At 33.9% G+C, this 24,401-nt stretch overlaps 1 protein-coding gene across 15 annotated transcripts in view; it reads left to right on the top strand.

Moving 5' to 3' along the window:
• STXBP5L (syntaxin binding protein 5L) overlaps nucleotides 1-24,401 on the top strand; it is a 466,532-nt gene that overhangs the window by 232,042 nt on the left and 210,089 nt on the right. For all 15 annotated transcript variants that reach the window (XM_055568317.1, XM_055568321.1, XM_055568318.1 and 12 more), the window contains 2 exons: nucleotides 14,118-14,252; nucleotides 21,208-21,271. In XM_055568317.1, coding sequence (XP_055424292.1) covers nucleotides 14,118-14,252; nucleotides 21,208-21,271 — 199 coding nt within the window. The remainder of the gene's footprint in view (nucleotides 1-14,117; nucleotides 14,253-21,207; nucleotides 21,272-24,401) is intronic.

Below are 24,401 nucleotides of genomic sequence, written 5' to 3' on the forward strand. Positions count from 1 at the left end.
TTTAGCATGCCTTGTAATTTTTTGTTGAAAGTTTGACGTGTATATTGGGTAATAGTACTTGAGGTTCAGTTCAGTTCATTCACTCAGTTGTGTCCAACTCTTTGTGACCCCATGAACCACAGCACGCCAGGCCTCCCTGTCCATCACCAACTCCCAGAGTTTACCCAAAATCATGTCCATTGAGTTGGTGATGCCATCCAACCATCTCATCCTCTGTCATCCCCTTCTCCTCCTGCCCTCAATCTTTCCCAGCATCAGGGTCTTTTGAAATGAGTCAGCCCTTCGCATCAGGTGGCCAAAGTATTGGAGTTTCAGTACTTGAGGTATGCTGCTGCTGCTGCTTCAGTCGTGTCTGACTCTGTGCGACCCCATAGACGGGAGCCCACCAGGCTTCCCCATCCCTGGGATTCTCCAGGCAAGAATACTGGAGTGGGTTGCCATTTCCTTCTCCAATGCATGAAGGTGAAAAGTCAAAGTGAAGTCGTGCAGTCGTGTCCGACTCTAGCAACCCCATGGACTGCAGCCTACCAGGCTCCTCCGTCCATGGGATTTTCTAGGCAAAAGTACCGGAGTGGGGTGCCATTGCCTTCTCTGACTTGAGGTATATAGGCCTTTAAAAAAATTACTTATTTGGCTGCATAGGGTCTTAGTCGTGGCACATGAGATCTAGTTCTCTGACCAGGGATCAAACCCAGGCCTCCTGTTTTGAGAGTGCAGAGTCTTAGCCACTGGACCACCAAGGAATTCCCTAGATAGGCCTTTAATGTCAGGTTTTATGTTGACACAATAAGAAGTTAGGCTGTATCGATGTTTGCTGTGGCTATGGGTACCTGAAGCTTCAGATTTTTCTAGTGTCCTTGATTTTGTCTCCCTTGTTTTTTGGTTTCCCTAAGAACTCCTTCTTATATAGAAATTTTGAAGTTGTAGTTTGTTCCAAGATTTCACTTCTCTTCTGGGTCCAATAAAATTGATTTTCCATTTGTCAGCACTTTCTCATATATTTTTATTTTTAACCAATAAGTTCTGAGCATTTAAAAATTCATTCTAAATACTAGTCTTTTGTTGGATATGTGATTTGTAAATATTTTCTCAGTCTGTAGCTTCTATTTTGATGCTCATAAAAGATTCTTTTGTATAGAAGATGTTTTATATTTTGATGAAGCACAATTTATTAGTTCTGTCATTATGGATCACTCACTTTTAGATCAAATCTGTGAACTTACTACTTCATCCAAGATCCCAAGGATTTTCTCCTGTTTTGGTAGAGTTTTATATTTTACATGTAAATATAAATGTATGGTCTTCTTCAAGTTAGTTTTTGTATAATGTTTGAAGTTTAGGTAGAGATTCAATTTTGTCTCAGAAGATATCCAGTTCTTTAGTACTATTTGTTGGCCTTCTTTCATTAAATTGCCTTCCAAATTTGTCAAAAGTCATTTGGACCTATTAAATGGGTTTATTTTTCTGTGTTTTCTATTCTGTTGCATTGGTCTATCTTTTTGCTGCTGCTGCTGCTAAGTCGCTTCAGTCGTGTCCAACTCTATGCGACCCCATAGACGGCAGCCCACCAGGCTCCCCCATCCCTGGGATTCTCCAGGCAAGAACACTGGAGTGGGTTGCCATTTCCTTCTCCAGTGTGTGAAAGTGAAAAGTGAAAGTAAAGTCGCTCAGTCGTGTCCAACTCTTAGCGACCCCATGGACTGCAGCCCACCAGGCTCCTCCATCCATGGGATTTTCCAGGCAAGAGTACTGGAGTAGGGTGCCATTGCCTTCTCCAGGTCTATCTTTTTATCCCTCTGCAAATACAACACAGTCTTATTTATTGTAGATAAATATGGTCTTAAAATTGGGTAGGCGGTTTCCTCCCACTTCATTCTTCTTTTGCACAATTGCTTTAGTTATTCTTGTTCCTTTGCCTTTGGATATAAATTTTAAAATAAGCATGTCAACAAAATCTACAAAAATACTTTGCCAGGGTTTTATAAAAATGTAAACTGATGTTTTTTACAATGTTGAGTATTAAAATTCATGAACACAATTTGGTTACTTATATCTTTTCTTTCATCTGGGTTTTGTAGATTTTAGCACTCAAGTTCTGTAATTGTTTTTAGATTTGTATCTCAGTATATCATATTTTGAGTGATTTTAAGTGGTGTTGCATTTCGGTTTTCAGCTTCTACATGTTCATTGCTTGTAGATAGAAATACAACTGAGTTTTGTATATTTATCTTATATGCTGCAACATTACTGAACTTATTAACTCTATGAATTTCTTTGCAGATTTCTTAGGATTTTCTATGTTGACCATCATATTATCTGCAAACAGGGAAGTTTTATGCATTACATGCCTTTATTTCTTTTTCTTGCTTTCTTGCATTGGCTGGAAATTCCTCAAACTATGTTTAAGAAGAAGGATGAGAAGGATGAGAAAAGCCATGCTGTCTTGTTCTTGATCTTTAGGGAGGAAAGCATTCATTCTTTCACTACTAAACATGTTCTTGTAGGCTTTGGGAAGCTGATCTTTATGAAGTTGAGAGAGTACTCTCTAATACTATTTTTGCTGTTAATGTGAATGAGTGTTGAATTTTGTCAAATCTATTTCTGTATCAGTTGATATGATCATGTTATCTATCTCTTTTAAACTGTTATATGATCAATTACATTGGCTGATTTCCCATATTGAGTTAGCCTTGCATTCCTGGAATAAGCCTCTGTTGGTCTTTTTATATATTGCTGTATTCTATTGGATAATCTTTTGTTAAGGACTTTTACACCAGTATCCATGAGGATTATTGGTGCATAGTTTTCTCCCTCTTCCCAGCTTCACTAAATTAAAATGACAAGTAAAACTTACTTCTAGTTTTCTTTATTATATTGTCCTAATTCGATTTCACTTTCAGGTAATCCTGTCTTTATAGAATGACTTGGGAAGTTTTCCCTCTTGTATTTTCTGGAAGAGATTGTTACAATTGGTGATAGTTTTTCTTTAAGTATTCGATAGAATTCTCTTGTGAAACCACATGGGGCTGAAGATTTCTTTTCTGGAAGTTTAAAAATTATAAATTAAAATTTGTTAGTAGTTATAGGGACTAATCTGTCTATTTCAGATTTGGGGAATTGCTCTGATTTTTGCTTTTTTGAGGAATTAGTTCGCTTAATAAGTTGTCAGATATACTTTGTAAAATTGTTACTATCATATTTAACTTTGTATAATCTACAGTAATATTCCTTTTTAATTCCTAATATTGGTAAATTGTCTTTCCTATCTTTTTTTCTTGTCAGTTTTTGCCAGAGATTTTTCTGTTTTATTGAACTTTTCAAGGAATTGCTTTTTGTTTCATTGATTATGAATTACACAGTTGCTTTAGTTATTCTTGTTCCTTTGCCTTTCATATAAATTTTAAATAAGCATGTCGACAGAATCTATAAAAATACTATGCCAGAGTTTTATAAAAATATAAATGACATTTTTACAATGTTGAGTATTAAAATTCATGAACACACTTTGTTTACTTATATCTTTCATCTGTGCTTTGTAGATTTTAGCACTCAAGTTCTATAATTGTTTTTAAATTTATACCTTAGCTTTATATCTCCGTTGTTTTACTGTTTTCAATTTCATAATTTCTGCTCTTTTATTATTATTTTTTGTCTACTTGGTTTGGATTTCTTTTGCTCTTATTTTTCTAGGTTCTTTAGAGTGGGAGATTAGACACTGATTTGAAACTTTTTCCTTTTTTGTAACATAAATATTCAGTGCTATAAATTCCCTTTTGGTGTTGCTTTAGGAAAAGTTTCAAGTCAATATCTGAGCTCTCACCTGTTTTGATATATTGCATTTCCAGTGTCATTCAGTTCAGTGTATTTTTTGAATTCACTTGTGATGACTTCTTAGGCCCATGGATTACACGTATGTTGCTTAGTTCTAAATATTTGGAGATTTTTCCTATTATCGTTCTTCTGTTGATTTCTTGTTTGATTCCATTGTGTTTAGATAACACATTCTATATGACCTGAATTATGTTAAATTTACTGAGGTTTGTTTTTTAACCCAGGATCTCATCTGTCTTAGTATATGTTTTTTTGTGACTTCTAGGATAGAATGTCTATTTTGCTGTTGTTTGGTAGATTAATCTATAAATGTTGATTACTTCCTGTTGGCTCATGGCTATATTGAGTTCTTTTGTATCCTTACTGATTTTCTAGAGACAGGTGTGGAAGTCACCTACTAAAATCATAAATTCTTTTTTTCTTTTCAGTTTTATCAGTTTTTGCTTCATGTGTTTTGCAACCTGTTGTTTGATGCATACACATTTGGGATTACTATTTCTTCTTGGTGGACTGATATTTTATCTTTACATTATGTCTCTCTAGTTGTTTTCTTGCCTCAGAACTCTTTATAATTTGATATTATATAACTTATTCTTCTTTATTTTGATTAATGTTTGTGTGGTATACCTTGTCCTTCTTGTTAGCTCAATATAAGTAAAGTTTCTTGTAGACAGTGTATAGTTGGGTTTTTTTTTTTAAACTCAATCTGTCAATCTGTGTATTTTAGTTGGTGTTTATATTTTCTGTAATTGATACCTCAGGACTTAAGATCTCATTTTATTTTTTGTAGTCTGCTTGTTGGAGAAGATCTCTCTATTTTTCACTTGGTATTTTTTTCTCTTGCTGTTCTGTTTTTAATTTTTTTTCAGAATTTCATTTATTTATCTTTATTTTTTAGTGTCTCTTTGTATCACTTCACTTCTTTAGAGGTTGCTGTAGGTGCTTCATTATATGTAAACAAATTATCACAGTCTTTTGCTTTTGCATTTTCACAGTTTGAATGAAGTATAAAGACCAATTTTTTTATTTCCCTGTTTTTCCCTCATTTATAATAAATTTTCCTTCTCTGTATTTAGAACCAAATCAGACTGTGTTATAATTTTTTTCCAATTGTCAAACATAATTTAGGGAATTCAAGAGAATGAAAATACGTTACACTTACTCATATTTTTACTTTTTGTTGTTTTTATTCACACTTGATATTCAGATATTCCTTTTTTATCATTCATTTTTCTTAAGTAAATTCCCTTTAACCGTTCTCTTTGAGTTGATATTTTAGTGACAATTTCTTGGTTTTCCTTCATTTTTAATAAAACTAGAAATATATTTGGTGTGGATAGAATTCTGGGTTGACAGTTCTTTTCTTTATACCCTTGAGCAATGCTCTACTTCCTTTTGGCTCCCTGTTTTCTGATGAGAAATCTACTATCATTGGAATGTTCCCCCTGTAAGTGTTGTTTTCTCTTGCCACCTTCAAGATTTTTTTCTTTTCTTTTTTAGTTTTCAGATGTTTGGTTATGATCTGTCTTGGTTTTATTTCTTTGGGTTTATCCTTTTGGGTTTTGGGTTTTTTTCAGTTTTATGAATCCTTTGTTTTGACTTTTACCAATTTTGGAAAGGTTTTAAACATTTTTGGACTACTTTTTCAGTCCCATCCTTTCCTTCTGGGAAACTGATAACATGATTTTTAGATCTTTTGTTTTTGTCCCACAGGTCTCTGAGTCTCTGATTTTTTTTTTTTTTACATCTACTTTCTGCTTTACAGATTGGATAAATGTTTTATATTTGAGTTCACTGACTCTTTCTTTTGTTTCCTCCATTCTGCTGTTCAGTTTATCTGTAGGTTTAAATATATTCTTTTTTAAAAGTATTTTCTTTATTGTACTTTTCTGATACTTTCTACTTTTTTCATTTTATTTTATTCATAATTGTTCCATTTTTATGATACCTCCTTTTAAATATTTATCAGTAAATTCTAACATCTGTATCATCTTCATATTGGTAGCTATTTTTCATACATTCCCATTGAAATTTTTCTCTTTTTTTTGATATGCATGATTTTTTATTTCAAGCTGAACATTTCCAGTATAATATTCTGATACCCTAAGCCTTGTTTAAACCTTTGATATTGGCTGGGTTGTTTTGACATTGCTTTAGCAGCAGAAGCACAGATATTCTCTAATTGCTATCTGGTGAGAATAGAAGTTTAGGCTCCCTAGTTGGCCTTCACTAACACCGTAGTGAGATAGGGAGAGGCATCTTACTGGGGTGGAGTATGGCTTCCATTATACTTCTACTTTAATCACCCTGACCAGACCTGTGACTCATTCTCACTCTCCCCACATGGCTTCCAATAACTTGCTTCTCTCATTTGGAAATTGAAATATTCTAGATACAAAATGTTAATTCTGTCACTGTAGAAGAATGAGAATAAGCTTCCCAGAATTGCATTTGCGAAAAAACCATTTATTATTCCCTATGGGAATGCAAAGATTTGACTTATTTTTAAAATTTGACTTACATTTGTTTTCCAACTAATTATGAACAATAAAATTCAGTGAATTTTTTTACTATCTGGTTAATTAAAGACCTTTAAGACAATGAAATTCAAATTTTCACTAGTTTTATCTCTTGTATTATAATTCTAGCTAGATACAGGCTGTCCAAAGTTATTTTTTTCTTAAACAAATTTTGATTCCTTATTTTTGCTTTTATATGATTTTAGATTTTCAACTAAAACTCCTAAATATCAACCTTTGGCTTCAGATGCTGAGAGAATACTGTCTGTCTCTTTCCTCTGTTATTGGGGTTTTTATTATCATCATTATTATAACCGTCATTAGCTGTTTCAGGGGTACTACATCACGTTATCCCTTCTACAAGGTGGCATTGCTACTACTAACTAGGTAGTTTATGTTCTTATCCTAAAATTTGAAGAGTAAGTAAGCAGCAGTCATTCAGCCACAGAACTACATTTCTTAAAATGTAGTTCATGAATTTTATCAGAATCATCTAGAGGAGTGCTATCTAAACTTTCATGTGTGTGTGACTCACCTGGGGGGGGTCTTCACAAAATGCCATTTCCAATTCTGGGGTTGTGCCTGACACTCTGAATTTCTGCTAAGTTCCAGGTGACGTTCATGCTGCTGGTCTATAGACTTCATGTTGAGTAGCAAAATATTTATTAAAATATCAGTCATATGTTCCTCCCCAGGTCCATGGATTCAGTTTGTGTGACTGGAATCTGGGATATGCATTTTAGTGAGATATTTATCTGTACTAAAAATATAAGGTTGTTATAATTTCATGGTTCTTAACTGTAATTGTGCATCAAAGCCAGCCAGAAAGAGTTTTAAAGTAGTAATCCTAGATATTACTCCAGAACTACTGAATTGTCATTCCCTGTTATTTGTATTTTTAATATGCAGAATCATACATCTGACTCTGAGTATAACCAGGTTGTAAAGAATGATTATAAATATTTTAGAAGGAACAGGAGCCAGAGTCATCATGCCTGATACTAGAACTTTCACCTGGAATATAGATTCCTTGGTAGCTCAGATGGTAAAGTGTCTGCCTGCAATGTGGGAGACCTGGGTTCGATCCCTGGGTTGGGAAGACCCCCTGGAAAAGGAAGTGGCAACCCACTCCAGTACTCTTGCCTGGAAAATCCCATGGACGGAGGAGCCTCGTAGGCTGCAGTCCATGGGGTTGCAAAGAGTCAGACACAACTGAGCAGCTTCACTGTAGATTAAAAAAATAAGACTAAAATTGAGCTACATTAGAATTTAGGGGGAAAACATTACAAGGTTGAAATCTTCCACTGTTTTGTACAACATAATTTCTATAATTTTAAGCCATTTTTTTTTAATGTATATTTTTGGTTTGTGTATTGATAGTGTTTCTCAAACTAGGATCTATGGGCATAGTTTGGGGTTGTGAATTATCCACAGTAATTTCTGATTGTAATATTTTTGTTTTATAATTAGACTAATGGAAATATTCTGAATGATTTGAATAAACCATTTTATGCAAAGATGATGTCATACAATGTAATATTCGAAGTTATATTTACATTTTATGGTTGTGTTGGCATCAAGTAGTATCGTTTTAATTGTTATGGGTTATGTGTCATGTATTCATGCCAAATAATTATAAAATTATGTGATGGTGTACTATGGAACAGAATTCAAAGGTACTAAGTGGTAAAAGAGAAGCACAGAGTAAGTGTAGACTCACCAAATTGAAAACCACCTGTGTAGACAGAATCATCCATATTGTGAGGTTTTTAAGTTTTAAAAAAATTTCTCACTCATGTAAATTAATGTCATTTGAATTCTAACTTTAGTTTTATTCATATTTTTATTTTTGTGTATATAAGAGCCATAAGTATGAGGAATTAACATCTTATTTTTATATATGGTTTAAGAAATTATAACAGTAAGTCAGAAGTGAGAAGCAGCAAAAAATTTTTTGAAGATCTGTATATTATTCAATCTTGGGAAGTGTGTATTTTGTTTATTTAATATGCGTATGTAACAAATCGGAGAAGGCAATGGCACCCCACTCCAGTACTCTTGCCTGGAGACTCCCATGGACAGAGGAGCCCGGTAGGCTGCAGTCCATGGAGTCGCTAAGAGTCGGACACAACTGAGCGACTTCACTTTCACTTTTCACTTTCATGCACTGGAGAAGGAAATGGCAACCCACTCCAGTGTTCTTGCCTGGAGAATCCCAGGGACGGGGGAGCCTGGTGGGCTGCTGTCTATGGGGTTGCGCAGAGTCGGACACGACTGAAGCAACTTAGCAGCAGCAGCATGTAACAAATATGTGAAATTAAAGAGTTCTTTGATCTTTAATGACCCAATCCACATACTGTACACTTTTCTACTATAGCTTTCCTTGATTTCTGGAAATTCCTCTGGAATTAATTTCATACTTGAATTAATTTCATAATTGAATGAATTCCTCCTTCCTTTGAACTCTTTATAGCAATTAACACATTTTACTTTTATTTTTCTTGTCTACTTGTCTTATCTCTGTTGTTAGATGTTATTAATATATTTTAAAAGGAAAAAGAATAAGTATGTTGTAATCAAGAGAGGATTTTTTATAAAGAATTGTACAGTGAAGGCTGCATACATGGATAAATGAAAGGAATACTGAGGATATCTTAAGTGATTTACTGTGAAAGAATGATAGTAAATATGGATATAGGAACAATATTATTTTTTCAAGGTCCATATATAATAGAAAATCATCTTGCAGGTGGTGGTGATAGTAAATAAATTATCAATGAAAATGCTATTATTAAGTACAATAAGTTAAGTCCTGTAGTACTATTGATTAGTCACTTATAAGGTGGATAGCCATTCCCTTCTCCAGGGTATCAAATACACAGCACAAGTATAATCATGTATTCTCCTTCACTTATGTCCATCATCTTAAGTAAATCACATTACTTTTTCTTTTTTTTAATTTTAAGAGTTTATTTGAGCAAAAATCAATTTGAATTGGGCAGTGCCAATAGAAGTGATTAGGAGTGCTCACAGATAGCTAGGGGCAAGGCTTTTATAGATAAGACCTGAAAGTAAATCAAGGGATTATTGAATTGGCTATAGCTTAAGTAGCTGCTTTATTTAGGAAAGTGTAGTTGGCTCTTTGCAAGTGATTGTCCTTAAATTTAAATTTCTTTTTTTTTTCCTTGCAGTTTTACTGTGATAAAATGGATATAGGGCGCTGTCTTAAAGTATACACTGTAATGACTATTTACATGCATCATGAAATGATAATTACAATAAAGAGTGAACAGTGATTCAGTATTTCTATATATAATGATCACCACAATACTTTTAGTTATTAACTGTCACTGTACAAAGATATTACATTACTGACTACATTTCATCCCTATGACTCATTTATTTTGTAGCTAGAAGTTTGTACCTCTTCACTTCCTTCACCTATTTCACTCATCTTCCCACTTCCCTCTTCCAGCAACGACCTGTTTGTTCTCTGTATATAACTGTTTGTTTTGTTATGTTCATTTGATTTGTTTTTAAGATACCACACTTAGGTGAAATCATATAATAGGTGTATTTCTGCCTGACTTGTTTCACGTAACAAAAGATCCATCCATATTGTCACAAATAGCAAGATTTTATTCATTTGGTAACTGAGTAATTTTCCATTGTATATGTATATATCACATTTCCTTTATCCATTCATGTATTGGTGGGCATTTACATTGTTCCTATATCTTTGCTATTGTCAGTAATGCGTCAGTGAACAAAGGGATGCATATGTCTTTTCAAATTAGTGATTTTATTGGGTTCAGATTAATTCTGGAATTCTTTCTTGTGTAACCACTACTCATCAGTTGGACATTGGACATAAGATGAAACACTTTTGTCATAAAGGGTCTAGTTTCTTATCAGTCAGAATGAGGAATATAGTACTGTGGTTCAAGGAATATTTATAATTCTCTTTGGAACTTCTTCATGTATTCTATTGTTGTACATAATGTACATAATGTAAAGTCTGTATTGGAATTTTGCCACTTGGTTCAGGTCTCATTACTTAGACTTTTCTCCTCAACCATATAAATGACTATACAACCTTTAAGCTAGCTCCTTTTCTACCCAAAACTCCTGTATTTATGTCTATTTTAATGGGATTAGCTTTTATTTTTTTACTTTCTTTTGGTTCAGAAAGTTCAGTTCAGTCGATCAGTCACGTCCAACTCTTTGCAACCCCACGGACTGCAACACGCTAGGCTTCCATGTCCATCACCAACTCCGAGAGCTTGCTCAAATTCATGTCTGTCGAGTCGGTGATGCCATCCAGCCATCTCATCCTCTGTCATCCCCTTCTCCTCCTACCTTCTATCTTTCCCAGCATCAGGGTCTTTTCAAATGAGTCAGTTCTTTGCATCAGGTGGCCAAAGTATTCGAGTTTCAGCTTCAGCATCAGTCCTTCCAATGAATATTCAGGACTGATTTCCTTTAGGATGGACTGGTTAGGTCTCTTTGCAGTCCAAGGGACTCCCAAGAGTTCAAAAGCATCAATTCTTCAGCACTTAGCTTTTTTTATAGTCCAACTCTCATATCCATACACAACTACTAGAAAAACTATAGCTTTGACTAGATGGAACTTTGTCAGCAAAGTAATGTCTCTGCTTTTTAATATGCTGTCTAGGTTGATCATAGCATTTCTTCCAAGGAGCAAGCATCATCATCTGCAGTGATTTTGGAGCTGAAAAAAATAAAGTCAGCCACTGTTTCCACTGTTTCCCCATCTGTTTGCTATGAAGTGATGGGACTGGATGCCGTGATCTTAGTTTTTTGAACATTGAGTTATAAGCCGGCTTTTTCACTCTCCTCTTTCACTTTCATCAAGAGGCTCTTTAGTTCTTCTTCGCTTTCTGCCATGAGGGTGGCATCATCTGCATATCTGAGGTTATTGATATTTCTCCTGGCAATCTTGATTCCAGCTTGTGCTTCTTCCAGCCCAGCATTTCTCATGATGTACTCTACATATAAGTAAAATAAGCAGCCTGACAATATACAGCCTCGACGTACTCCTTTCCCAATTTAGAACCAGTCTGTTATTCCATGTCTGTTTCTAATTGTTGCTTCTTGACCTGCATACAGATTTCTCAGGAGGCAGGTAAGGTGGTCTGGTAATCCCATTTCTTGAAGAATTTTCCAGTTTGTTGTGACCTACACAGTCAAAGGCTTTGGCATAATCAATAAAACTGAAGTAGATGTTTTTCTGGTATTCTCTTGCTTTTTTGATGATCCAACAGATGTTGGCAATTTGATCTCCAGTTCCTCTGCCTTTTCTAAATCTAGCTTGAACATATGGAATTTCATAGTTCATGTAATGCTGAAGCCTGAGCATTGCTTTGCTAGCATGTGAGATGAGTACAATTGTGTAGTAGTTTGAACATTCTTTGGCATTGCCTTTCTTGGGGATTGGAATGAAGGACTGACCTTTTCCAGTCCTTTAGCCATTGCTGAGTTTTCCAAATTTGCTGGCATATTGAGTGCAGCACTTTCACAGCAGCAACCTTTAGAATTTGAAATATCTCAACTGGAATTCCATCACCTCCACTAGCTTTGTTGGTAATAATGCTTCCTAAGGCCCACTTGACTTTGCATTCCAGAATGTCTGGCTCTGTGTGAGTGATCACACCATCATAGTTATCTGGATCATGAAGGTTTTTTTTTTTTACAGTTCTTCTGTGTATTCTTGCCACCTCTTGGTAATATCTTCTGCTTCTGTTAGGTCCATATAATTTCTGTCCTTTATTGCACCCATCTCTGCATGAAATGTTCCCTTATTATCTCTCATTTTCTTGAAGAGATCTCTAGTCTTTCCCATTCTGTTGTTTTCCTCTATTTCTTTGCATTGATCACTGAGGAAGGCTTTCTTATCTCTCCTTGCAGTTCTTTGGAACTCTGCATTAAAATGGGTATATCTTTCCTTTTCTCCTTTGCCTTTCGCTTCTCTTCTTTTCTCAGCTATATGTAAGGCCTCCTCAGACAACCATTTTGCCTTTTTGCATTTCTTTTTCTTGGGAATGGTCTTGATCACTGCCTCCTGTACAGTGTCCTGAACCTCTGTCCATAGTTCTTCAGGCACTATATCAGATCTGATCCCTTGAATCTGTCACTTCCACTGTTTAATTGTAAGGGATTTGATTATTGATTATTTAGAAAGGGTGATCCTTTTTAAAATGAGCTTCCTCTTTCTACATAGATTGAATTGAAAATTGATAGTCCATTGACTAGAAACATGACTATTAAGTTATTTCCTGTAGAACTTTATTTGGCAACAGCACTTCTGGACTTTAGGTTTAAACAAAATTGTTTAATATCATATATGTTATATTTTAATTAGGTTATCAATTAACTCTGTAAATGTGTATGTAATAACAAGACTTCTAGTTTTTGAAATTAGTGTGCTGGGTGCCTTCAGCAGGATACTTTTGAATAGATAAAGTTTGGGCTTCCCAGGTGACACAGTTGTAAAGAACCTGCCTGGCCAATGCAGCAAGATGAAAGACACATGGGTTTGATCCCTAGGTCAGGAAGATCCACTAGAGGAGGAAATGGCAACCCACTCCAGTGTTCTTGCCTGGAAAATCCCATGGACTGAGGAGCCTGGCAGGCTACATTTAGCCCATGGGATTGCAAAGAGTTGGACATAACTGAGCATGCACACACACAAGGGTGTACAGAAAGTCAGTGAACCAGACTGAAAATATAAGTTTGACATGCTGCATGTTCAGTTACATAAAGAGGTACAAGATGAAATCCTTCTTGGAATTTATCATTCACTTTCCTTTTTTTTTCCATAGTGGTCTGTCTGCTTAACATCAGAATTCTGTTTTTCTCTTCTAACAGTTTGCCAGCTCCTTTTCTAAATAAATTCTAGGAAATATTATGGTTTAATAACAAGTTCTGGCAAGAAGATAACTGTGAACTTATCCCTCATGTCTTTTTAAAAGTCGTTAAGGAGCATAAGTAGGCCAAACTAGAAAAAGTGATGATACTGTGAATAGAAGACTAATAAATCCCCAGATTTCATGTAGAGGAGTCATGGTTAATCTGGCTGTGGAACAAGTTCCCAGAATTGGTCAGAAAGCCCATTGTGAAGATAAAGGCAGAACAAAAAAATAAAGAAATAGTATAATGGATCTCTAACCTTACAAGTTTTCTTTATACTATTTAAATGCCAAGCATCAGGAAAAAAGTAAATAATTTATCGCTTCATGTAGACAAAGCTACAGTCTCTCTGAGAAGTCTGAAAATTATGTTTCATATATACCTAATTTTTATTTCAAGTGACATTATTATAAAAATCCAAACATAGCTTTGTAGAAATGCAGTAATTTTTCAACCAGACAGTAATGGATTTGAATCCCAGTTTTGCCACTTATTAGCTATCAGTCCTAGGCAAGTAGAAGTACAAATTCTTAACCTCAGTTTCCTCTTTGTAAAGAAAAGTTGTATATATGTCTTGAAGTGCTATTTTCAGAATTAGAAATAATATATATCAGTGTCCATATCAGACACTTATTTAATAGTGGTTGCTTTATCATTATTATTTTTAATGACATAATCTTGTCATTTACCCTATAAACTCTGCTAATAATTAAGTGCTACTGAGTATATAGTAAATTTTATTGTTTATATAGCTATCACTGTAAAAAGTGTAAAGAAAATTTAATGCTGACCAGATATAAAACTTAGATATTTTAATTGTAATTTTCTTTCTTTCAGAATTACTTACTGTCATCTACCTTTCCAGAGTAAATGGCTCTATGTTGGAACAGAAAGAGGAAATACACATATTGTAAATATTGAATCTTTCATTCTTTCTGGATATGTTATCATGTGGAACAAGGCAATTGAACTGTAAGTTTGAACTTGAATGCCACTATATTTGGGTTAAATATTTTTTAGAGTTATATAGTACATATATATATATATATCATATTCCAGAGTTATTTGAAGCATCAGTAGCTAATTTATGATGAATTTGAGTGAAAAGTTCATCTAAAATAATTGAAAACTATAAAGTCTTTTAAAAATAGATATTGAAGTATTAACAGATGCTAATTTTAGCCTTTACAAATATTATAAATAATCAAGGGCTACTATGTATGCAAGCTCTGTGGTAAAATAGTAAGGCTTATTCTAAAAGGTATACATGAAAATCCTGTCATTTCTTTATAGTCAGTATAGCCACTTCCAGTGGGAATGGCAAGAGGATTGTTACCACATATAGTTTAATTTTAAAATAATCATGGTCAGTTCACATGTTTTTAAATACTGATAGCTTATTCTTTTGGAGAAGGCAATGGCAACCCACTCCAGTACTCTTGCCTGGAAAATCTCATGGTTGGAGGAGGCTGCAGTCCATGGGGTCTCTAAGGACACGACTGAGCGACTTCACTTTCACTTTTCCCTTTCATGCATTGGAGAAGGAAATGGCAAGCCATTCCAGTGTTCTTGCCTGGAGAATCCCAGGGACAGCGGAGCCTGGTGGGCTGCTGTCTATGGGGTCACACAGAGTCCAACACGACTGATACGACTTAGCAGCAGCAGCAGCAGCTTATTCTTTGCTTGCCCCAGTAACATATTTTTCTGGGTTCTAAAAAGAATCAGTTCATCAGTATCTTTCACATTGTGATATATACAGCTTTTTGGATATGTGGCTGATGGCTATTACCATTTCACTTTGGCACTGATATTTACGTTTCTGCACATGTAAAATGTGAAATCCCTCCAATGTGAAACTTTATGGAATTTCAAGCCATCTTTTGAAGTATATATACAAACAATTCTCCTTGTCAGTGTGTTAGTTGGGAAAACTATTTTTCTTTAATAAATGTTTATGCTCTGTACATCCAGGTCCTTAATAAGGTACATTTGACTTGAGGTTGACTCATTCGCTCTCTTACATATACATATTCTAAGTTATATAATTGTTTTTCTCTAAAACTCTGATTAAAACAGCCTATTTTCATGAAATTTGACTTTGGGTTTCATAATAAATCTACTGTTCTGTATTCCCAATATTTCAGTGTACATGTATATTGTTTGATAAGAAGGGGATATTAGTAGTTATATTCTTATTACAATTATCCATTTGTATTGTGTCCTAATGAGTCTTTTTTTAAATTAATGGTAACTCTTCCTCATTAGAATAAGAACAGCTTCAGGGCAGAATTCTTTGTTGCTCATTTTTTTTTTCATGTTTGTCTTATTTGGTGATTTCCACAGAGCGGCTACTAAATAACTAATGACATTAGTGAAAATTAGTATGATAAATAGATACACAGTGCTGTTGACTTAAAGCTTTCATTTATAATTATGATTGGTATGAGCTATTTTGTTCATATATATTTTAATATTTTATGTATATATTTTTAAAAACATTTGTCCTATAGACAGTTATGGGTCTCTCAAAAAGTATTTATTTTTTCAGCTATTTGGGAAAGGCTTTCCCCCCTATAATTTAAGTCTATAAAAGCATTACACAATATTCAGCTTAATATTTGTTTTCATAATGTTTTGGGATACTGATAGACACAAGTAAACCCAAGAGATAGAGATTTTATACAAATTTACTATTAGTTACAAATAGTAATAGATTTGTGTTCAGTCCAATGCTGTTAAAGTACTTAAGAAGTATTTTTTTGTAAACAGATCAAATATTTCACCATTCTTACAGTGTTATTTCTATATTCATTTACTTAACAAATCCTTTTCATCATTCAGATTAATACTACCTGAACTATGACTTATACCCTATATGTGTTTACATAGTCTATACACTTTATATTTTCTGAACTAATGAAGATTTTAAAATGTATGTTATAAAGGAGGATAAAACTGGGAGAAATTAAAGAAATAAAATAAGGCATTTTTATTTTTCATAATATCTTATACATGTGATTCTGAATAGACTCTTCCATTTATATAAATATAGTGTTTTATGAAGTTGTATGTACCTCTGAAAATAACCTTGAAATATCCTCAAGAAATTATTAGTAGCCACCTTATATCCTGACTGTTTATTGCTTTATTTAGGTCAGATTTCCAAAAGTGTGTTCCATGGTAATATAGTCCCACTGAGATAGATATAATTTTAAATCCCAACTTCCAACTTCCCAGAACAGTCAGTCTTTTAATTGCTCTCAACCTCTTGAGATACATTAGGAAATGCAAACCACTTAGTAATATGTGTTAAGAGTTTGGGACAGTAATAAAATATGCATTTAATTAAGACAAGTCATTTTATAATTAGAACTTTACACAAATTTTAACAGGACATTTTAAGTGTGAGAAATGCAGAATTATCTTTAAGATGTGAGATTATTTCTATTTTAAGTTCTTGAAATACTTTTCATTCAGTGCTTTGTCTTTTTAGCTTGTTTGTGTTTTCAGTGACGTCTCCCAATTGTAATTGTAGGCAGTTCTCATAATTATAAATTGTTCGTGTTCTCATAGTGTATATGTTAGTTATTTGGAAACTGGAGGCCATTTTTGTGATGTCTGTAGAAACAATAATGTCTATAGAAAATAGTCTTTATAATAATGTCTTTATAAAATAGTAGTATAACAAAATGACATTAAAAAATTTAATTGGAAAATATATTCCAGGCTATAGCACAGAGATAGGTGTTTCTGCAGAGCAGTACCAGCTTTAAAAAAAAGGGGGGGAACCTATTTTTCTACATGTGATTAAAAATTTGAACATGAAGTTTAGAACTAAATAATAAATATAAGGCTTACAGTCTTCAAATATATTTTCTGAGCACTATGATACTCTAGCTCCTAGAAACCAGTATAAACTAGGAAGACATAATTTCTCTCTTCTTGGAGATTCCAGTGTAATAAAGGTGAGATTAAGTAAAAAGGCAATTATACTATATTGGAAATATAATGTTGCAAATTTTGTAAGAAGGATGCCTAATATAGATGTGAGGTCTCAGAGAAGTATCTGTGAAGGAAGTTACATCCATGAGATCTGAAGGATGAGTCTCAGTTAGATGAGTGGAGAATCAGCTGGGGGAGAGGGGTTTCCAAGGGAGGAAACAGAAATGTTAAAGGATAGAGAGTGAGAGAGGTTTTGTTCCATGCACAGAAATTTTAAGGATTTTAGTTAGTTGGGAATGGCTAGGAGAAAGGATGGCAAGAGATAAAGCTGAGAAGATAGTAAAGATGCATAGTATGAAAGTCTTAAAATATTGAAAGTTAAAAAAATAAAATAAAATAAAATAAAATTAAATTAAAAAAATAATAAAAACAAGGGAACAGCAAAAAAAAAAAAAAAAAAAAAGAAAGTCTTATAAGCCAGTTTGAGCATTTGGACTTCATCTAAGGTCAGGAGCTAGGTTTTGACGAGTTTTAAGAGAAAAATTCACTTGACCAAACTTGCACTTAAAAAGTCTACTCTGAATGGCATTGAAACATGTAAAATATCATGCATGAAACCAGTTGCCAGTCCAGGTTCGATGCACGATACTGGATGCTTGGGGCTGGTGCACTGGGACGACCCAGAGGGATGGAATGGGGAGGGAGGAGGGAGGAGGGTTCAGCATGGGGAACACATGTATACCTGTGGTGGATTCATTTTGATATTTGGCAAAACTAATACAATTATGTAAAGTTTAAAAAAAAAAAAAAGTCTACTCTGAATGCAGGTATGGAGAAATCATTGAAAAGAGAAAAGACCGTTCTTGGCAAAAATTATGGAGGATTTAGGAGTGAAGATAAGCTAACACATTAAAGAAATAGTTAGAAGACAGAATAGCAATACTTGGGTCTTGTGGGAAGATGTAAGAATAATAGAGAATTGAGTGAGTATTTGGCTTAAATATGTAGACAAAGGTGTCATTTAGTGAAAGAAAGGAGATTAAGTAGCTTGGGAGTAAAATAATGAGCTCAATTTTAGGTAGGTTGAGTTGTGTGTATTTTTACGTTATTCAAATGGAATAGATATAGGAGAATGGAAGGATGTGGGATATATGGAATATATCAGAATATTCTATATGTATATTCTGAACCTAATGACATCAGAATTTACATAGACATTGGAACTATGAGAATATATGAGATTGTACATGGAGAATGTATATAAATGAGGTAGCAAACTTGTAGGCAATGAACCAGTTTTGACTCATGGGTATGTTTTGTTTGCCCATCAAAGTATTTAAGTATATTCTGAATTATTAGTTTCCAGTATTTAAGAACTGGTAGAATAGAGATGAAAAATTGAATTTCCAGCTTTTCATAAAACAATTCCTAATGAAACAATCCCAGACTAGTATTCTTGCATGACAGCCAGTAATCAACTGAAACTAACAACTTTCCTTTTGTAGGTGGGTAGTGCGTTATCATTCACATATGGGCTTCCCTGGTGGCTCAGGAGGTTAAGAATCTGCCTGCAATGCAGGAGACTCAGGTTCGATCCCTGGGTCAGGAAGATCCCCTGGAAAAGGGCATGGCAACCCATTCCAGTATTCTTGCATAGAGGATCCCATGGACGGAGGATCCTGGTGGGCTACAGTCTGTGGGATCTCAAAGAGTTGGATATGACTGAACGACTAACACATTCACATTCAATGTGCTATCCAGTTTGGCACAGTTCTTATTCAGCCTATTGAACTGATTTGCAATACCTACCTGGCTCCTGTGGTCTCTTGAATTCATGATCATATATAATATGGGAATACATTTCAGTCTAGAATAGAATACAAAGGAATACCAGTATTTAAGATATGGAAAGAGAAAGTCCACAAAAGAAACTATCACAAAGCCATTGTGATGAATGGAAGGAAGAGAAATAAATAGGGATTTTAGAATTACTGGGCATTGTTTAGATGACTGTCCCATGAATTTAAGTTCATTGATAATTCTGTCTAAAGCAATTTTTATGAGATTTACAGAATCCATAGTACACAATTGCTTTTTAAGTAGTTTCTAATGGCCATAATTTTTGCAAAGAATGCTTGGTAGTTTTTGAAAATTCAATGTTGGTGAGAAAAGTCAGAAAAAAATACATCAAAATATTAATAGTCATGTAGAGAAATGAGAGTTTTCCTTTTAACTTCTGTTATCTTCTAACTTTCAGGGTTCTTTTATTTTTTACAATTAAAAAAAATCTCTTCTATAGCCTGAAAAAGTTATTACAAATAACTTTAACTCTAGATTTTTTTCTAAACTTAAGTGTTTTGTAGAGTCTGATAAGTTAGTCTTGCATATGGTCTAACTTGCATATGGTCAGATTTGCAGTGTTGATTTGCATATCATGTCTCTAAGAAGTTCTGTAAAAGAAAAGCAAAATATTGAACTTTAATTCAGACTTTCCCAGACTTTTTTTTTATATAGAACACTCTTTATGTGAAACACCTTATATATTCACTAGTTTATCATGGAGTACACTTTGGTACTTGTTGTTCCAATCAAACACAAGAGACATAGGAATTTTGGTTTATTGGATATTATTAGTTACCAAAAGATAATTGAAGGACATTGTCTTTTATCAGAGGCCTTTATACGGTAATAAAGCAGTGCATTTATATGTGAATGATATATTACATATAAATATAGGAGAACTGCAAAAAACTATATAAACTTTTCATGAAGCTGTTTCTTCCTGAACATATCCTAGAATGCAAGTAGTAACTCTAGTATCAAATTATTCCAATGATTTACAACAAACTTAATACATACTATTTATTGAGTACTATGTTTTGGTATTATGTTAAGTGTTGTATGTGTATTCTATTCCTCACTATTATTCAGTAGGTCCACTGCTATCATCTCCATTTTTAAGTGAAAAAATTTAGAACAAAACCACTGATAAGATGTGTAATAAATATGTATTTATTAATAATTCTTTGAGTTACTCTAGGGAGTTGTATCTGGGGAACCTGGAGTTACATAATTTGTCACTTTTGTCTGACTCCAAAGAATTTCTAAAATTTAAATTTTCTTGTTTTGTGCAGAATATTTAATGGTTTTCACCTGTGCCTAAGAAATAAATTATAACTATGTCAAGTATACTTATAATAGGGTTAATCTAGCACAATTAGTTCATTGAAGACAGGATGTGGAAAAATGAGCAATCATCTATGTCATATCAGTTCATGTCATATTTAATTGTGATATAATCATACTCAGTGGTGGTATCTGTTAAGGTAGGAAACATTAAAAACATGCCAAATATTGGAATAGGATAAATTTAAAGTCAGATTAGCAGAGCAAAGATCCTTTTAATAGTATGCTCTTAGGCTGTTATTGATTATCCTAGTTAACCAGATAAATGAGACATAACCAGTGAAGTAGGTTTCCCCAATTTCTCAGATTTTTGTAAGATAGCTGTCACTGGCAAGAGTCTATTTGTAGATCAAAGGAGCCCCTGACTACCCTTTAGAAGCAAAATCAGAAATTTCTTGTCAAAGGAAATTTTAAATTTGATATGTACTTTGCAGTTTACAGCATCACCCTTGTGGTTATATAAGTCCTTTTGTCTGTATAAGTACAACTTCATTCTTAAATTTTCAGAGAAGCAGATCTAGCAACACACAGATAAGCATATAAGATAATGAAGAATGCCATTGTTATGTGGATCAATGTTCTTAAACCAGATTTTTAAAAATAGTCCTACTTTAATAGAGTTAGTAGGGAAAAGAAAAATAGTCTTAAAGAAAAACAACCAAGAGCTCAAATTAGTTTATGCTAAGCTCCAGAATATTGGGAGTATATTTCACTGTAATCTTAATTCCTTTATTTCAGTCTCTAATGGTAAAGTGTTTTAATGTCTTTTTAAAGTGACTCTCTTGAATTGATTTAACAGATCCACAAAGACTCATCCAGGTCCAGTTGTGCATTTAAGTGATAGTCCAAGAGATGAAGGGAAAGTGAGTATTACAATACCATTATTCTTGAATTTATTTTTCTTATTCTTGAATAAAGGTGTTTCTTACTGTTATTTTATATGTAACATCTAGTACAATGCATTCAGTGTAATCTAAAATTAAAACATGTTGAATGAATGAATGAGCAAATGAATGAATGTATTATTTACACTAATAATGGTTCCAAATTGAATTATTAGTTTCACCTAGAGTTAAGTTGATATTTAATTATAAAATTTTGAGAAAGGCATATAACGCATGTGCTGTGTTGTGCTAAGTCACTTCAGTCATGTCCAACTCTTTGCAACCCCATGGACCATAGCCCACCAGGCTTCTGTGTCTCTGGGATTCTCCAGGCAAGAATATTGGAGTGGGTTGCCATTCCTCCCCCAGAGGATCTTCCTGACCTCGGGGTTGAACCCGGGTCTCTTATGTCTCCTGTACTGGCAGGTGGGTTCTTTACTACTAGTGGCAGAATTTTGAGGAAGGCATATAACATATAGAACAATTTTAATTATCAAGTATTTTATGCTTAAAGTTAAAAATATTATCAATATCATTAATCATTGGCCCATGATATTCAGTAATGGTAATGATAAACAGCAATATTAAGTAATCGTAAATTAGCCAATCTTAATTTTATAAATAGATAATATAGAAAATGTTCTCAGATTGCAGAAATAATATTTAATAATTTCCATTATTCATAATTTTCTTTTAATGATTTGACCCTTGGGTCAGGAAGATCGCCTGGAGGGAAGACATGGCAACACAACAGTATTCTTGCCTGGAGAATCCCATGGACAGAGAAGCCTGGCAGGCTACAGTCCATAGGGTTGTAAAGACTCAAACACAACTGAGCAACTGAGCATGCATACTTTAATGATGAGAAACAAAGTTGATAAAAGCTCTAAAGTGTCACTTTCATTATCAATATTATCTCTTCAAATGTATATATTTTTGCTAAGTACTAAATAAAACACACAAATAAATTATATAGATTTGGTTCTTTATTTTTAAATAATAGAAACTGGATTAGCCTAATAAATACTGAGCCTGAAAGACAAGTCCCCTGATAGTAAGAGAAAGTACACTGAATTTCTTCAAATTGATTTATAAATAGTGTAATTCCAATCAAGTGTCATTCAGATTTACTTTTTAAATTGAAATTTGGTTGACTTACATTATTATATTAGTTTCATGTATAAAATATAATAATTAAATATGTTTACAGATTATATTCCACTAAAAGTTATTAAAAGATAATGGCTCTAATTCCCTATGTTATATGTATATCCCTTGTTGCTTATCTATTTTATAGATAATAGTTTTTATCTCTTAATCCTGTACTCCTAATTTACCCCTCCCCCTTCCATCTCCATTCTGGTAATCACTAGTTTATTTTTTGTTTCTGTGAATCTATTTCTGCTTTGCTGTATATACTTATTTGTATTATTTTTAGATTGCAAATTTAAGTGACATATAGTATTTGTGTTTGAATAATTTTACTAAGCATAATGTTCTCTAAGTCCATCTGTGTTGCTGCAATTGGTAGAGTTTTGTTTCTTTCTATGCTGAATTATATTTCATTGTATATATATGTGTGTATATATAACTGCCAGATTCTTTTTATGTGTTCATCTATTCGTGGACACTTGGGTTGCTTCCATATCTTGGCTATCATAAATGGTGGCGGTTTAGTAACTAAGTTGTGTCCGACTCTTTTGACCCCATGGAGTGTAGTCTGCCAGAGACTCTTCAGGCAAGAATACTGGAGTGGGTTGCTATATCCTTCTCCAGGGGATCCTCCTGACCCAGGAATCGAACCCAGGTCTCCTGTACTGCTTGGATTGCTTCCATATCTTGGCTATCATAAATAGCACTGTTCTAAAGATTGGGGTGCATGTATTCTTTGAATTATGTGTTCATTTTCTTAATATATATACCCAGGAGTGGAATTGCTGGATTATATGGTAGTTCTGATTTTAGTTTCTTGAGAAACTTTCATGCTTCTTTCCATAGTGGCAGGACTAATATACATTCTGACCAACATGTACAAGGGTTCCCTTTTCTCCACATCCCCTCCAATATTTGTTATCTATGGACTTTTTGATGACAGTCATCTGACAGGTACGAGGTGATATCTCATTGCGGTTTTGCTTTGCATTTCTCTAGTAATTAGCATGGAGAAGGCGATGGCACCCTACTCCAGTACTCTTGCCTGGAAAATCCCATGGATGGAGGAGCCTGGTAGGCTGCAGTCCATGGGGTCGCTAAGAGTCGGACACAACTGAGCGACTTCACTTTCACTTTTCACTTTCATGCATTGGAGAAGGAAATGACAACCCACTCCAGTGTTCTTGCCTGGAGAATCCCAGGGACGGGGTAGCCTGGTGGGCTGCCGTCTATGGGGTCGCACAGAGTCGGACATGACTGAAGCGACTTAGCAGCAGCAGTAATTAGCAATGTTAAGCATCTTTTCATGTCCCTGTTTGCTGTCTGTATGTCTTCTTTGGAAAAAGGTCTATTTAGGTCTTTTACCCATTTTTAAATTGGGTTGTTTGTTTTTTTAAAATATTGAGTTGTATGAGTTGTTTATGTATTTTGAGTATCAATTTCTTAGTCATATCATTTGCAAATATTTTCTCCCATTTTGTTGGTTGTCTGTTTATTTGTCAGTGGTTTCCTTTGCTGTGTGAAAGCTTTTAAGTTTAATTTGGCCCCATTTGTTTATTTTTGCTTTGTTTCTTTTGCCTTAGGATACAGTTTTTAAAAAAATAAATATTGCTACAATTTATGTCAAGTGTTCTTCCTATTTTTTTTCTAGGAGTTTTATAGTTTCAGGACTTACATTATATCTTTAATCCATTTTGAGTTTATTTTTGTATATGGTATGAGGAAATCTTCTATTCTCACTGTTTTACATGTAGCTCTCCAGTTTTCCCAGAACCACTTATTGAAGAGACTGTCTTTTCACCATTTTATATTTTTGCCTCCTTTGCTGTATATCAATTGACCGTAGATGCAAGGGTTTATTTCTGGAATCTCTATTCTGTTTTATTGTTGTATATGTCTTGTTTTGTGCCTGTGCCATGCTTTTTTCATTATTATAGCCTTGTAGTATAGTCTGAAG

Source organism: Bubalus kerabau, chromosome 2, assembly GCF_029407905.1.
Source record: "Bubalus kerabau isolate K-KA32 ecotype Philippines breed swamp buffalo chromosome 2, PCC_UOA_SB_1v2, whole genome shotgun sequence".
Taxonomy (NCBI): Eukaryota; Metazoa; Chordata; class Mammalia; order Artiodactyla; family Bovidae; genus Bubalus; species Bubalus kerabau.